The sequence below is a fragment of the Geotrypetes seraphini genome, chromosome 12, assembly GCF_902459505.1.
Source record: "Geotrypetes seraphini chromosome 12, aGeoSer1.1, whole genome shotgun sequence".
Classification (NCBI taxonomy): Eukaryota; Metazoa; Chordata; class Amphibia; order Gymnophiona; family Dermophiidae; genus Geotrypetes; species Geotrypetes seraphini.
Genome location: NC_047095.1, coordinates 106,297,265 through 106,313,395, shown reverse-complemented (window position 1 = coordinate 106,313,395; position 16,131 = coordinate 106,297,265). Strand labels below are relative to the sequence as shown.

Genomic DNA, 16,131 nt, shown 5'->3' with positions numbered 1-16,131 from the left:
TATTTTTTTTCTGTCAAAATGATGGTAAACTCTTAAAAAAGTGATCTCACCAGACTAACAGATTTGATGGGATACCCATAAAACTATTCCCATCTCTAGAACCCCAAAATGCCAATAAGTCTAGGTGATGTCATTTTTATTGAGAAGAGGGATAGAATATGAACCAACAATAAGGGCTTTCCAAGGTGTCAATATTTCTAAGGCATTATTATTTTCTAATTTCAAAAAGCTAAATTTAAAACAAGATATATATTTTAAAAATATTACCAAACCTCCACCCTTTCTATCCAACCTCTAAAGTGAATTGAAAGCCATGTTTCAGTGATAAAAATATAACCTAGGGCTACTTTTACTAACCCCCCTCTTTTACAAAGGTGCGTTAAGCTTTTTAGCGTGTGCTACATATTAGCGTGCACTAAACACGCGCTAAATGCTAACGCGTGCATGTTATCTTATGGATGCGTTAGCGGTTAGTGCCCATGTTGAATTAGTGCACATTAAATTTGCACTAGAATGCTTAGCGCGCCTTTCTAAAAGAAAGCCTGTGTTCTACACATTTTAGCACATACTAAGGGCTCCTTTTACAAAGCCATGCTAGGGCCTTAATAAGCGGAATAGCGCGTGCTAAATTTCCTCCTTTTGAGCAGGCAGTAGATTTTCGGCTAGCGTGCACTATAGCTAATCCGGTGCATGTGCTAAAACGCATAGCGCACCTTAGTAAATGGAGCCCTAAATATTAGTGCGCACTAAACGCTAATGCATCCATAGACTTATAATGGGCACAACAGCGTTTAGTGCGCGCATTTATTTAGCATGTGCTAAAACGCATAGCGCACCTTAGTAAATGGAGCCCTAAATATTAGTGCGCACTAAACGCTAATGCATCCATAGACTTATAATGGGCACAACAGCGTTTAGTGCGCGCATTTATTTAGCATGTGCTAAAACGCATAGCGCACCTTTGTAAATGGAGCCCTAAATATTAGTGCACACTAAACGCTAATGCATCCATAGACTTATAATGGGCACAACAGCGTTTAGTGCGCGCATTTATTTAGCATGTGCTAAATCGCATAGCGCACCTTAGTAAATGGAGCCCTAAATATTAGTGCACACTAAACGCTAATGCATCCATAGACTTATAATGGGCACAACAGCGTTTAGTGCGCGCATTTATTTAGCATGTGCTAAAACGCATAGCGCACCTTAGTAAATGGAGCCCTAAATATTAGTGCACACTAAACGCTAATGCATCCATAGACTTATAATGGGCACAACAGCGTTTAGTGCCCGCATTTATTTAGCATGTGCTAAAACGCATAGCGCACCTTAGTAAATGGAGCCCTAAATATTAGTGCACACTAAACGCTAATGCATCCATAGACTTATAATGGGCACAACAGCGTTTAGTGCCCGCATTTATTTAGCATGTGCTAAAACGCATAGCGCACCTTAGTAAATGGAGCCCTAAATATTAGTGCGCACTAAACGCTAATGCATCCATAGACTTATAATGGGCACAACAGCGTTTAGTGCCCGCATTTATTTAGCATGTGCTAAAACGCATAGCGCACCTTAGTAAATGGAGCCCTAAATATTAGTGCACACTAAACGCTAATGCATCCATAGACTTATAATGGGCACAACAGCGTTTAGTGCGCGCATTTATTTAGCATGTGCTAAATCGCATAGCGCACCTTTGTAAACGGAGCCCTAAATATTAGTGCACACTAAACGCTAATGCATCCATAGACTTATAATGGGCACAACAGCGTTTAGTGCGCGCATTTATTTAGCATGTGCTAAAACACATAGCGCACCTTAGTAAATGGAGCCCTAAATATTAGTGCACACTAAACGTTAATGCATCCATAGACTTATAATGGGCACAACAGCGTTTAGTGCGCACATTTATTTAGCATGTGCTAAATCGCATAGCGCACCTTTGTAAACGGAGCCCTAAATATTAGTGCACACTAAACGATAATGCATCCATAGACTTATAATGGGCACAACAGCGTTTAATGCGCGCATTTATTTAGCATGTGCTAAAACGCATAGCGCACCTTAGTAAATGGAGCCCTAAATATTAGTGCGCACTAAACGCTAATGCATCCATAGACTTATAATGGGCACAACAGCGTTTAGTGCGCGCATTTATTTAGCATGTGCTAAATCGCATAGCGCACCTTTGTAAACGGAGCCCTAAATATTAGTGCACACTAAACGCTAATGCATCCATAGACTTATAATGGGCACAACAGCGTTTAGTGCCCGCATTTATTTAGCATGTGCTAAAACGCATAGCGCACCTTAGTAAATGGAGCCCTAAATATTAGTGTGCACTAAACGCTAATGCATCCATAGACTTATAATGGGCACAACAGCGTTTAGTGCCCGCATTTATTTAGCATGTGCTAAAACGCATAGCGCACCTTAGTAAATGGAGCCCTAAATATTAGTGCGCACTAAACGCTAATGCATCCATAGACTTATAATGGGCACAACAGCGTTTAGTGCCCGCATTTATTTAGCATGTGCTAAAACGCATAGCGCACCTTAGTAAAAGAAGAGGCGAGCTGATGAAGTTCTAGGAGATTTCTGATTATCTTATTAATGATTGATTATGCAAACAATGGATTGGTTGACAAAAATGCAATCTTATCTCTTCTCTTTTGTAGGGAATTCAACTATTCTAATTAGAAGAATATTTAAACTCCTGGCTATGAATTGAATAGTTTAGCAAAGAAATAATGGATGTGTCATGTTGTAAATATGCTACTAACAGTGGCAGTACAAGAAAAAAAATCTTAGGGGTCCATTTACTAAGATGCGCTAACCAATTTAGCATGCATTAACCAATTTAGCATGCATTAACCAATTTAGCATGCATTCTAATCAATTTAGCGCATGCTAAAGATTAGCACGCGCTAAATGCTAAGATACCAATTATATTCTATGGGCGCCTTAGCATTTAGGACGCACTAATCTTAAGCGCATGCTATATCAGTTAGCACGTGGTAAATTGGTAAGCGCACGCTAAATCGGTTAGTGCACCTTAGTAAAAGGACCCCTTAATTAGGAACTGAACTTTCCAGAAGAAAGGAAGTTCAAAGTAAAATTTGACAGAAACTTTCAAATGTGTAGGAAGCATCAGCAAGATCCAAATAGGTAGAATTTTCCATAGAATGAAACTCAGAATGTGAAGAAATTATCTGATGAAAAGGAAATGAGGGGACACAAAAGATAAATTGGACATTTTTCCCTCTGTTAGATAAGTGAGGCCCTCTTCTACTAAGGTGCACTAACCAATTAACGTGTGCTAAATGCTAATGTGTGTATGTTAGTCTACGGATGCATTAGCATTTAGTGAGTGCTAATTCAATTAACGCACCTTAGTAAAAGAGGGGGTGAGTTTATAGGAATTAACATAATGCAAAATTCAAACATGCTTTTAAACAAATACAACAAAATCTTAATGTCAGAGGATTGGGAGCAATATCATCCCTATTTACACTGAAAACAGACATGAATGAGAATTCTTGATGAGCAAAGTGGTCTTTGTCTGCTAACACCAACTAACCCCCTTTTTTACGAAACTGTGATAGCAGTTTCTAGCACTGAGAGCCACGCTGAATGGCCCGCGCTGCTCCCAACGCTCATAGGAACTCAATGAGCGTCGGGAGCAGCGCGGGCCATTTAGCACAGCTCCCCGCTCTAGAAACTGCTATCACAGTTTCGTAAAAGAGGGGGTATGTATTTATGGTCCATAAAATCAAAATTTGCCAGTAAAATAAAAAAAACTCTATTCAGATAAGTGTTAAGAATTCACCTGCACTGCTTTCACATCTCTTTGATTTCATGTATAGACACTTTTCAGTTCATACCTCTTTTTTATTACAACTGTAACCATTGAAACAAAACTCACAAATTTTGTCTTGCAAAGAAGCTTAACCACAGTGGTACTTACTGACTTTCTCCTGACAATATAGGATAATGTGTAAAGGATGGATGGTCAAATATTTTTAAAATAGAAAGAGTTAAGATTCCTCCAATTATGATGTCGCCATCTCTGTGGTATCCTTTGTTTAGCAATCTAAAATTTTTGTCTGGACATTGACAGTCAACAGTCTTCCACATGATAATGAAAAGCATCAACAAAATTGGAAGCAGATAACATTCCATCTTTCACGTTCTAAAATACTTTATCCTATAAAACACCTGCTCTTTTTGCTCTTTAATTGTACTTTAATTTTTGATGTAGGACAATATACAGATCTTGATAAACCTACTCTTTTGTATCTTCCAGTTATGGGCTGATAGATTTCTGCATGAACACAAAGAACGTTGAATGGACATGTGGTCCTTATATAGCTCTGGCATTCAAAGACTGAATCTCATGGGATAAGTCCTCCTGGTCTACATGTATAATATTAAATATAGGCTGTTTCTTAAATATAACTTTACATAATAACTGACTTCACTAACTGAAATATAAATATTAATTTTTATTGAGTGTTTGGTGATAGGCATAATAATACTAATCATCAGTATTGTTCATTTTAGTCTATTATTTTTGATCACCATTTACTAGATATTATCATATTTTGAAGACAGAGCAATGAAACTAAATATACTATATTATTTTTATTCATAGGATTAGATCTATCAGTTATTCTCTATTATCAAATGAATGGAGTAACCTACTGATGTTCAATTTTTAAATAATATATTACTAATTAAAATATTGTGTTCTTTTAACTTATATAGTAACACTTTCTTGACCATGATATCATCTACGTTGACCATTTAGCACTCTGATTGAGCAGTCTCTACCAACTTCATCCCTCAAAACTCTGTTTCTTAACTCAGGGTCCCTTTTGCTAAGGTGCGCTAAAAAAATGAGCGCACATACGCGCATGGCCGGGAATAGGCATGCACTAATGGTCAAATTATCACATGGCCAAAAAACAACAAACCCCCAATGCATATTTCACACACCCCCAGGGAGCTATTCGGTGTCAAAACTAGCTCCCGTTAAGTCTTTAAATTTAGAACATTCCCCGAAACATGACCCATGGTGATGTATGGCCATGCTTCCCCTCCCCCCAAACACGATCCACAGTGACGCAAGGCCATGCTTCCCCTCGCAGTGATATTTATTAACAGCTCATCTCCAAGATCCAACTGGGCCAAACCCCATTTTCCGCCACAAGCAGTGACAGCCTCGAGCTTTTCACAGCTCCCCCACCACATAAGCTGTAGCCAACAGCTTTAAAACAAGTCTCCAACAAATCCTAAAGATTACCCCAATAAAATTGGCCAAACCTATGCCTGAAAGGTAGACAGCATCAGGATAATAATGTCCAGGGAAAACAGCTGCAACAAACTCATAAGAAACCACTCTAAACCCCCAAAAACTATCCGTAACTCCAAAATCTCAGTATTAAACCCATCTATGCAACCACTCAATAGCAACCATGTCCCAATCCTCCTTTCATACTCCATAGAGGACCAAACATAACAAAAGGGGTGGGGGCATTAGGGAAAACACAGACAGCAGACAACAGATCCCACCTCAGGGGCAGTATGAAATCCTCTCCCTTTGCTGAACAAATGCCACAACCCACCAAAACAATCAGAAGTGAAGCAGAATAGGAGATTAGGAAATTGTCTTTGCTGGAAAAGGATTAGCAAAAGCCACTCCCAACAAATGCTTCATACACCTAACCATAAAATCTATAGTCCATGCCCCACTGGACTCAGAAACAGCTAAGACAATCCTCCCCAGCCCACTAGAATGGTACACAAGATACTGCACATTCCCGTTACTTCACACACATGTACAAAAGAATCCAAATTCCTGATCCTTCCAAAGCAGGTGACTGGGGAATAGGCAATTGCATTTAACCTGCAGTCAACCCAACATCTCCAGACAGCTACCCCGTGAACACAATAGCAGGTCGAGAAGGTGCCAGCTCACCCACTCGATAAGCTGCCAAGTACCGCAAAAAGGCTAACCACCAGAGCACCACTACAAATCTTGAAGTGCACACATCAGACAATATTGCAAACAAATGTTACCAAACCCTCATACAAAAAACAAACAAACAAGTAAACCCTGCACATGGACACTGGATCACATGCATCCACAACCAATTTCAGTACCAATTTCATAATGGAAGTAGGAATACTGAAAGGAAAGAGAACCATAGCGACAACTTTTAACTTCAGGAAGGGTAACTACGAAGCAATGAGGGGAATGGTAAAGAAGAAACTTAGGAACACTTCCCAAAAATGGCAGACGGTAGAACATGCCTGGTCCTTTTTCAAGGACACAGTGAGCGAGGCGCAAAATCTATATATCCCCAAATTCAGAAAAGGGTGCAACAAGAGTCGAATAAAAGACCCGGCGTGGATAACTAAAATAGTGAAGGAAGTGATAAGCAATAAGAAAAATTCATTCAGAAAATGGAAAAGGGACAAAACTGAGGTAAACTGGAGAGAGCACAGGAAGTATCAAAAAGAATGTCACCGTGTGGTACGAAAAGCCAAAAGAGAGTATGAAGAGACACTAGCCAGGGAAGCACGAAATTTCAAACCGTTCTTTAGATATGTTAAAGGGAAACAGCCGGCTAGGGAGGAGGTGGGACCACTGGATGACGGAGACAGGAAGGGAGCGGTGAAGGAAGAGAAAGAGGTCGCAGAAAGACTTAACATGTTCTTTTCATCTGTATTCACAAACGAAGACACAACCAACATACCGGAACCTGAGCAATTCTTCAATGGAAATCAAGCACAAAAGTTAACATCCATAGAAGTGAGCCTTGATGATGTGCGCAGACAGATAGAAAAACTAAAAACTGACAAATCCCCGGGTCCGGATGGAATCCATCCAAGGGTGCTGAAGGAACTAAAAGAGGAAATAGCGGAACTACTACAGCAAATTTGCAACCTGTCTCTGAAAACAGGTGTGATTCCGGAGGATTGGAAGATAGCCAACGTTACGCCCATCTTTAAAAAGGGATCAAGAGGAGACCCGGGAAACTACAGACCGGTGAGTCTGACCTCTGTTCCGGGGAAAATGGCGGAAGCACTAATAAAAGAAAAAATTGATGAACATTTTGAAAAACACGAACTTCTGATAACCAGCCAACATGGTTTCTGCAGGGGGAGATCGTGTCTGACCAACTTATTGCACTTCTTCGAGGGAATTAACAAACAGATGGACAAAGGAGACCCCATAGACATCATATACCTAGATTTCCAGAAAGCCTTTGACAAGGTGCCTCATGAACGTCTACTCCGGAAACTGAAGAACCATGGGGTGGACGGAGCCGTGCATAGATGGATCAGAAACTGGTTAGCGGGTAGGAAACAGAGGGTAGGGGTGAAGGGACACTACTCAGACTGGAGGAAAGTCACGAGTGGTGTCCCGCAGGGCTCAGTGCTCGGGCCACTGCTATTTAATATATTCATAAATGATCTAGAAACAGGAACAAAGAGTGAGATAATAAAATTTGCGGATGACACCAAACTATTTAGTGGAGCTCGGACAAAGGAAGATTGTGAAAAATTGCAAAGGGACTTGGACAAATTGGGAGAATGGGCAGAGAGATGGCAGATGAAGTTCAATGTTGAGAAATGTAAAGTATTGCATGTGGGAATCAGAAACCCGAGGCACAGCTATACGATGGGAGGGATGTTATTGAATGAGAGTACCCAAGAAAGGGACTTGGGGGTAATGGTGGACATGACAATGAAGCCGACGGCACAGTGCGCAGCGGCCGCCAAGAGAGCGAATAAAATGCTGGGGATAATCAAGAAGGGTATTACAACAAGAACGAAAGAAGTTATCCTGCCGCTGTACCGGGCGATGGTGCGTCCGCATCTTGAGTACTGCGTCCAGTATTGGTCACCATACCTTAAGAAGGATATGGTGTTACTCGAGAGAGTTCAGAGGAGAGCGACACGACTGATTAAGGGGATGGAAAACCTTTCATACGCTGAGAGATTGGAGAAACTGGGTCTCTTTTCCCTGGAGAAGAGAAGACTTAGAGGAGATATGATAGAGACTTACAAGATCATGAAGGGCATAGAGAGAGTAGAGAGGGACAGATTCTTCAAACTTTCAGAACATAAAAAAACAAGAGGGCATTCGGAAAAGTTGAAAGGGGACAGATTCAAAACAAATGCTAGGAAGTTCTTCTTTACCCAACGTGTGGTGGACACCTGGAATGCGCTTCCAGAGGACGTTATAGGGCAGCGAACGGTACTGGGGTTTAAGAAAGGATTGGACAATTTCCTGCTGGAAAAGGAGATAGAGGGGTATAGATAAAAGATTACTGCACAGGTCCTGGACCTGATGGGCCGCCGCGTGAGCGGACTGCTGGGCGCGATGGACCTTAGGTCTGACCCAGCGGAGGCATTTCTTATGTTCTTATGTTCTTATAACTTCCATAAAATCCCCACACCAGCAAATGTCCAGTGAACCATCTCCCAAAATCATCCTACAAACAAACCATACAGTACTAATAGAACATGCAGCTGCTCCATTTGAGAAAGGAGCAATACACCTCTGGTACCCAAAATTGCAGAAAATGAGTCAAACAAAGCAGTTTGGCTCCCAGCACCTAGCCAGCACCTTGCAGTTCCTCATAACCCAGTCTGAGGACATAAGCAAAGCCACTTAGAAAAAACATAAGGGCAGATAAAGACCAAAATGTCCAGCCAGTATACCCCTCCACAGCCACAATTAACTCCTCCTCTCTCCCAGCGAGCCCATGTGCCTATCCAATGCCTTCCCCAATTCAGAAACTATTTCATACATCTACCTCACCTTCTGTAACAACGTAGTACCATACAGTACTGCAGAGCCCAGCACTCCTGCACTGCATCATCTGCCCTCTTACTCTGAATTTGCTGTCTAAAAAAGGGGAGTCATCTCATGTATTTAGATATTTAAACATCACTGTTATCTCCCTTCTCATGACCTTCCTGGAGATCATAAACTCAGTTCCCATATGCCTATAGGACATAGACCATTAACCCTTGTAGTAGCCTTCCTTTGAACTAAGATTTGTATTAAGATTGTGTTGTTAATAACAATAAAGCTGCAGCCCATTTTTTGCCACTATATCTGTGTTGGTGTTTTTTATGTGGTCAATCTGAACAATGGTGCGAATTCCAGTGTTACTGATTTTCATGCCTTCTCTGGACACCAGTACCCCTTAATGCATCTTCTTAGATTGTCTCATATGTCTCAGTCCTGTAAACAACTCTTTCACTTCCTGTTTCTTTCTTTCTTTTCCACTTCTTTCCCTTCCATGTCCTCAGCCCCATTTTGTTCTTTTTATTTATTTTTGTAGTTCTTTAACCCATCCTCCCCCAAAAGCCCAGAATGAGTTACAAAGGGGTGCTTTCGTAATAATTTCCACAAAGGTGTGCAATAAATTCTATAATTTAAAATAAGATACAATTACAATCATAATCCTAAATAAACAAAATAAAACAAATAGATTACTACAACCTTACAGTATATAAACACCAATCAGCCATCCAATAACCTAACAATATGTTTGGTTTTTTTCACAACCTTATGAAACAATAATAAACCATCTAATGACCTTATGTATAACAGAAGGTACCCAATTCTGCACCTTGGTCATACAATGAGAATAAGCTCATTTATGAGCAGTTTTTAAAATAGAGCAATATTGATGAGGGCTCACTGAAATGCCTCTAATTGTGTTATCTCAAAAAGCATGCAGGAGTATAAATCGTCAAGTTCTAAGAAACATATCCTGGAATCATTGCATGAAAGACTTTAAGGAGCTGATTCTATAAATGGCACCTAAATCAACTGGTGTCTAAAAACAGGCACTGGCCACATGTCAATTAAATAGGCACCTGAAATGTAGGCCAGGGATTTAAAGGTGTACACTTCAGGTACCTATGAATTTTTGGAGAATCGTGATTAGTGGCACCTAACTCATGATCCCCTCACAGAAACACCCATTGAGGCATTAGGCATTAGGCCCTCTTTTAATATGCTAATGCTTGATATTAGTCTATGAACACATTAGCATTTAGCGTGCACTAATTCGATTAGCTCACCTTAGTAAAAGAGGAGATAAGTGCATTGTGATAGGTGCCTATCTTTTATAGAATCAGATTGGTGCCTATTTCCCAATTACATTGTTTTAACTAATTATTGAGGCTTTTAAGGGTATTACGCCAATTAACCCCTCTCCCTTTTACAAAAACAGTTTTTAGTGTCAGCTGGTTTGCTGAATGTTGTGCGCTGCTCCGACGCTCATAGCAGTGGGATCTGAGAAAAAAAATGCTTAGCACCACTTCCAGGGTTTTAGGTGGTTTATGTGATACATTTGGAGACATCCCTATGGTTCCTTTACTTCATAATCCACTGCAGTCAACTGCTACTGAACAGTACAAGGCCCCACCACTGGGCCAAAATTTGGGCTACCATACCACTGGGCCAAACTGGGCCACCACCATTGCCCCACCACTGGGATAAAAATGTGTAGGGATCCCAGGTGGGTAGACTTTATGGATTTCACATACTCTAGTAGCCAGATGATTTTCAGACTGAGCTGATTCCTCTGACACCCAGCAAACAGGCAAAAGAAGAAAGTGAAAGAGTCTGGGACTGGTTTTCCTAAGTGTTGAACTAAGTTTTCTCTTTAATAAAATACTGAATTATGTTTAGCTGCAGACCTAACTTATCTCATGTTTTGCCTGCCTGCACTTGGGCATTCTAGCTTCTTATGGCTATCTCAGCATAAACGACATGTAACAGAAAGACTTCAGGGCTTAGATAAGTGACCTGCTAGTGACCTGCTAGTGTGAGCTTAGGACCAATGATTGTTAAGAAAAGTAACACGTGAAAAGTTTTTTCTAGAATTAATAATAATAATAATAATAATTTTATTCTTATATACCGCCAAAGCCATATAAGTTCAAGGCAGTTTACAGCAAGAGGCGCTGTACAATCAGCAAAGAGGTTACAATCAAAGTCAGCAATACAATCTTACATAATAAAGAATATGAAAGCTAAAAGGTTCATAGGGTTACAGGATTGAATAAGAAGTGGTGAGTAGATTCTTAGTTAACAAATCGATTGAACAGACTTGTTTTTAATAGTTTTCTAAAATTGAAGTAGGATGAAGAGTGCGCGAAAACGTTACTAAGCCAGACGTTCCGTTTGCCTGCCTGGAAGGCAAGAGTTCTGTCCAAGAATCTTTTGTAGTGGCAGGCTTTTATTGTCGGATAGGTGAACAGATGAATTCTTCATGTGGGCCTAAGATAATTTGCCAGATTGAAGTGGGAAACCAGGTAAGTGGGAGCCAGACCAAATATTGATTTATAACATAGACAAGCGAACTTAAACAGGATTCGCGTCTCTAGGGGCAGCCAATGGAGTCTTTGATAGTAGGGGCTTATGTGTTCTCATTTTTTCAGCCTAAAGATCAGTCGAACTGCTGAATTTTGAATAACTCTGAGTCTTAGAATGGTTTTTTTGAAGGAACCCAAGTAAATAATATTGCAATAATCAAGCAAGCTCAGGATGGATGTTTGAACCAGTAAGCGGAAGGATGGTGCATCAAAGTATTTTCTGATGGTTCTGAGTTTCCATAGAACTGAAAAGCATTTTTTAACTAATAAGTCTGTGTGTGCATTTAGAGTGAGGTGGTGGTCCAAGGTGACTCCCAGGATTTTAATGGAGTGGTCAATAGGGAAGTCCTGACCATTCAGGGAGATCAAGGAGTCTTTGATTTTGTCATTAGGGCTTGCCAGGAAAAATTTAGTTTTGTCGGTGTTGAGCTTCAATTTGAATTCGATTTCATTTAGAATGGATGATAGATGAATCTTTATCTCGGAGGTCAGAGAAGTAAGGGGAATAACAATGGTGATATCGTCAGCATAGATATAAAATTTAAACTTTAAGCTATGTAGTAGGTTCCCCGATGAGGCAAGGTAGATGTTGAACAATGTGGGGGAAAGAGGAGAGCCCTGCGGGACTCTGCAAGAGTTAACCCAACTAAAGGATATTTTATTGTCACTGTAGACTTGATATGACCGTTTGCTCAGAAACCCCCAAAACCATTTTAATACGTTACCTGAAAGACCAATTGATTCCAGTCAGGCAATCAGAATAGCATGGTCAACTAGATCGAAGGCACTACTTAGGTCTAGTTGCAGTATAAGAGCACTTGTACCCTGGCTGAATAAGGTATGGAGGAAGTCTAGAAGTGATGCCATGACAGTTTCGGTGCTGAATCCAGAACGAAAACCAGACTAATAGTCATGCAGTATGCTAAATTTGTCCAGATACAATACTAGATCCTGGTTGACCGGTCCTTCCATTAGCTTGATGAATAGGGGAGTGCTTGCAATTGGTCTGTAATTAGATGTCAGTTTGGTAGATTCTCTAGGGTTTTTTACGATTGGGGTGATCAAAATCTGGCCTAGATCCTCAGGGAAAGTACCGATTAGTAAGAGAGAGGAGAGCTAGTTGTATAGCTTGGCTTTGAAAGAGATTGGAGTGACTTTCATAATGTTTGGGGGGCAGCAATCTAATCTGCAGTAGGAAATGGCGTATTTCGCGTAATGTTTGGAGAATTGCTGCCAGGATGGTGTAGTGAAGTTATTCCAGGCCATGTCTACCCTAGGGTCATCTTTGTGTTGGGCAACCGGGTAGTCCAAAAGGTTGGTTGAGGAGCCCGCTAGTTTGGATCTCAAATTGATGATTTTGTTGTTGAAAAATTCAGCCAGGTCATCTGCAGATGGTGGGGAATCAAGGGTAGGACAGGATAAGGCCTGTATGTCATATTCAGTTGTATAGCCAGATGAATGTATATATATCTCTGTAACTTCCTGGTTTCTGGACTTCTGAAGCCAGCTTGGGGCTCAGGGGTCCGCATATGCTGAATAAACATCTGTGCTTTCTTCAAGTCTCTAAGTTTTGTGGCTGCCCAAAGTGACCTTTCAAAAGGATAAGCTATGTAATTACTAAGCTCTCCCTTCTGAAGGGGTGAAGAACATTCTTTAGTTGGATGTTCCTAAATGTAATACTGTTCTTCCCAGTGGTAAGACACCTATGGTGGGGGTAATAAGTGACAGGGACTCTGCACAGTGCAGCGATGATCATGAGTCATGTGTCTGACAAGTCCCTAGTCCTTTCAATGAGGGCAGGTCTAAGTTGAAGGTGCTATAGATGAGAAAAACAAAGCATCCCAAAACCAGTTTAGAACCCAAGTTAAGGAAATATTGCCCCTTTAAGAATTTGTTTGATGCTGATAAGAGGGTGGAGTGAGATAAGGCAGAACCCTATATTCCAGGAAGCTTCCAGGTGAGGGAGAGAAGAATGGGGAAGTACTCAAGGAAAGCTAGAATCACTCTGTTGAATGGGGGATGATGGAGGAATTAAGCTCAGAGGAAGAAACTCTGGCATAAGATAGTACTCAGACCTAGCCAAGCAGTGGGATAATTCTTCTCTAGAAATTGAGGAGGAAGAGAGCATGGAGCTGTGACCACATCCCAATGCAGGCTAGAGTGTTTGGACTTTAAATTTGTGCAACAGTGTTTGTTTTCCTGTTGCATGAAGGAGAGTTGTTTCTTTTTGTGTGCTTTGCCAGAGTTGCTGGGGTGGAGCACTTAGGACTGTGAACTGAAACATTGGGGGAACAAACATTTTGCCTGAAGGAGAATGTATTTTGTGTTCTCTTAAAACCTTGTTTTTGTCTTACTTCACTACTCTCAGACATTCCACTGTGATAAAGGTGGATTCCTACACAATGCCATAGCAAGGGTGAGCGGTGCATGGGGCATTTGTGCCCCTCTCTTGCCCTCTTCCCTACCCCCTGCCACACACATGCACCCCTTTCCCGTACCTTTTTAACTTCAGTGCAAACAGCCACCAACTTGTTGCTCACATCAGCTTTGGCACTCTCTTTAACATCATTTCCTAGGCGTGGGTCCCAGAAGTTATGGCAAGGAGAGCACCGAAGCCGATGCAGGCAGCAAGTTCATGGCTGCTCATGCCAAAGATGAAAAAGGTACTGGAGAAGGGAAGGGGTGCATCTACGGGGGGGGGGGGGGAACAGAGTGGAAAGGGGCAGAGAGGAAGATGGGTACCAGCACTCTGAAAATGACATTGATTGGCTTGTTTTCTTTAGTTTCAAGCACAGATGAAAACTTGTGTGTTTACATGTGAATTGAATAACGAAAGCCAAATCTTATGCAGCTGTTATTTTTAAAAGATTTGTCTCCTCTGTTTTTTAAAACTTTGACCTTATGAGGGACAGCATATTGTGAAAGTAATAAAACAGGAAGTTACTTTGAAGTGAAATTAGGCACATCTTCAGGAGAACGGATTAGAGATTTATTTATATATATATTTATTGAGTTTTTTCAATATAATCAAGCATAACTTGTACAGAAAGGAAATCCAGCAAAAGAATTAGTAATTAAACATAATACATCAATCAAATATCAGATATAAGCTTAATCTCTACTCAAGTCCAAAAATAGGATCCAAAGTGGATGATGGGCAAGTAATAATAAGAAAAATTAAATTAAGTAAATATTACTAGTAGACTGAAAATACACCTTTTCTCAAACTAAGCATTCATGTTCCATCTTTCTCCAAACATGAAGTTGATAGAAAGGTTTTCAGTTGAGATGGCTCAAAGAAGACAAATTTATGTGAACGATAATTAATTACACATTTACATGGGTGACGCAAATAAAATGTAGCCCCTAGAGCCATAACACCAGGTTTCCTTAACTAAAATTCACGTCTCCTTCGCTGGAAACATCTGTATTTTACAACCTAAAAATTCTTTTTGTTTATTCTTAAAGAAAAGTCTCAACAACCAGTTTTTATCTGGCGTGAGCTCTACTGTTATAAGTAAAGTTGCTGGTTCCGCCAATTCTTTATCAGATGTTTCCAGAATATTAGATAAATTCATAGAGTCCTGTCCAATATTCTGTTGTTGTTGTTGCTGTTGCAATTTCTTATTTGGAAGATAATAAACTTTTGTAAGTGGTGGTAATGTTTCTTCAGAAAGCTCCAATATTTCAATCATGTAACGCTTAAGCATTTCTCTAGGGGCAATCATAGGCACCCTAGGAAAATTAATCAGTCTAAGATTATTATTCCGGGAAAAATTTTCCATTACCTCCATTTTCATTCTTAAATCTGTATTGTCTTTAATTAGTGTCTCAGTAATTTGTTTAGAAACCTTTATTTCTTGAAGTACATTCTGTATTGAGGTCTTAGAGTCCTCAATTTCACTTTTCAAGACTTTAATATCAGTCTCATATTTGTTAATTTTATTTTCAAATTGTTGTAGCTGTGGACTTATAGACTTTGCCAAGTTAGCCACTAAATCCCACAAAGAGTCCAGTGTTACCTCCCGGGGCTTCTCTATTTGAAGAAAGTGTAACTTAGATTTATTTAGCTCATCCTCTGGCAAACTGTCTCTTCCAACGTCCTGTTCGGTTCCTGCTTCCCCCTCCGCTTCCTCCTCAGTCTCAGTATTCGGGCTTCTCTGCAGCAGCAAGGGCCCCGGCAACACAGTTCCCCCTCTGATCTCCTGAGCCTCCGGGAGGAGGTGAACTCCAACTTCCGGGAGTATCTCCGCTCGCGGTGAACTGGTGGACTGAGGGCGTGGGGGAAGTGCTCTCACATCGGGGCTTAGCGATGTCTCCAGCCCCATGGAGAACAACGCAGACTCGCCGCCGCTGCGCGCCTCCTGCAGACCATCAACTGGACCAAAAACAAAACCAAACCAATACCCAAAATAGTAACCTACACATCATGCAAACAAATTGATACCTCCATATTCTGGTCAAAAGTAGATGAAACAATCCAAGAAGATAACCCCAAAGACTTCATTTCACACTGGGGCCTATTGAGCAATAGCATCCTTGATGAACAAGCCCCACTATGAACCAAAACCAGAACCTGCAGACGATCAGACCAATGGTTCGACGACGATTTACTCCTACTCAAGAGACAATGTAGATGACTGGAAAGAAAATGGAGAAAAACCAACCTAGATCACACGAAAACCGCCTGGAAAAAAATTAACAAACAATACAAAC

General features: G+C 40.6%; 1 protein-coding gene across 1 annotated transcript in view; it reads right to left on the bottom strand.

Moving 5' to 3' along the window:
• LOC117346246 (vomeronasal type-2 receptor 26-like) overlaps positions 1–15,743 on the bottom strand; it is a 57,118-nt gene extending 41,375 nt beyond the window's left edge. The window contains exons 1-2 of the mRNA XM_033915646.1: positions 15,204–15,743; positions 12,240–12,295 (exon numbers count right to left, since the gene is read on the bottom strand). Of these exons, the coding sequence (XP_033771537.1) occupies positions 12,240–12,295; positions 15,204–15,743 (596 nt within the window). The remainder of the gene's footprint in view (positions 1–12,239; positions 12,296–15,203) is intronic.
• Positions 15,744–16,131: the final 388 nt, after the last annotated feature.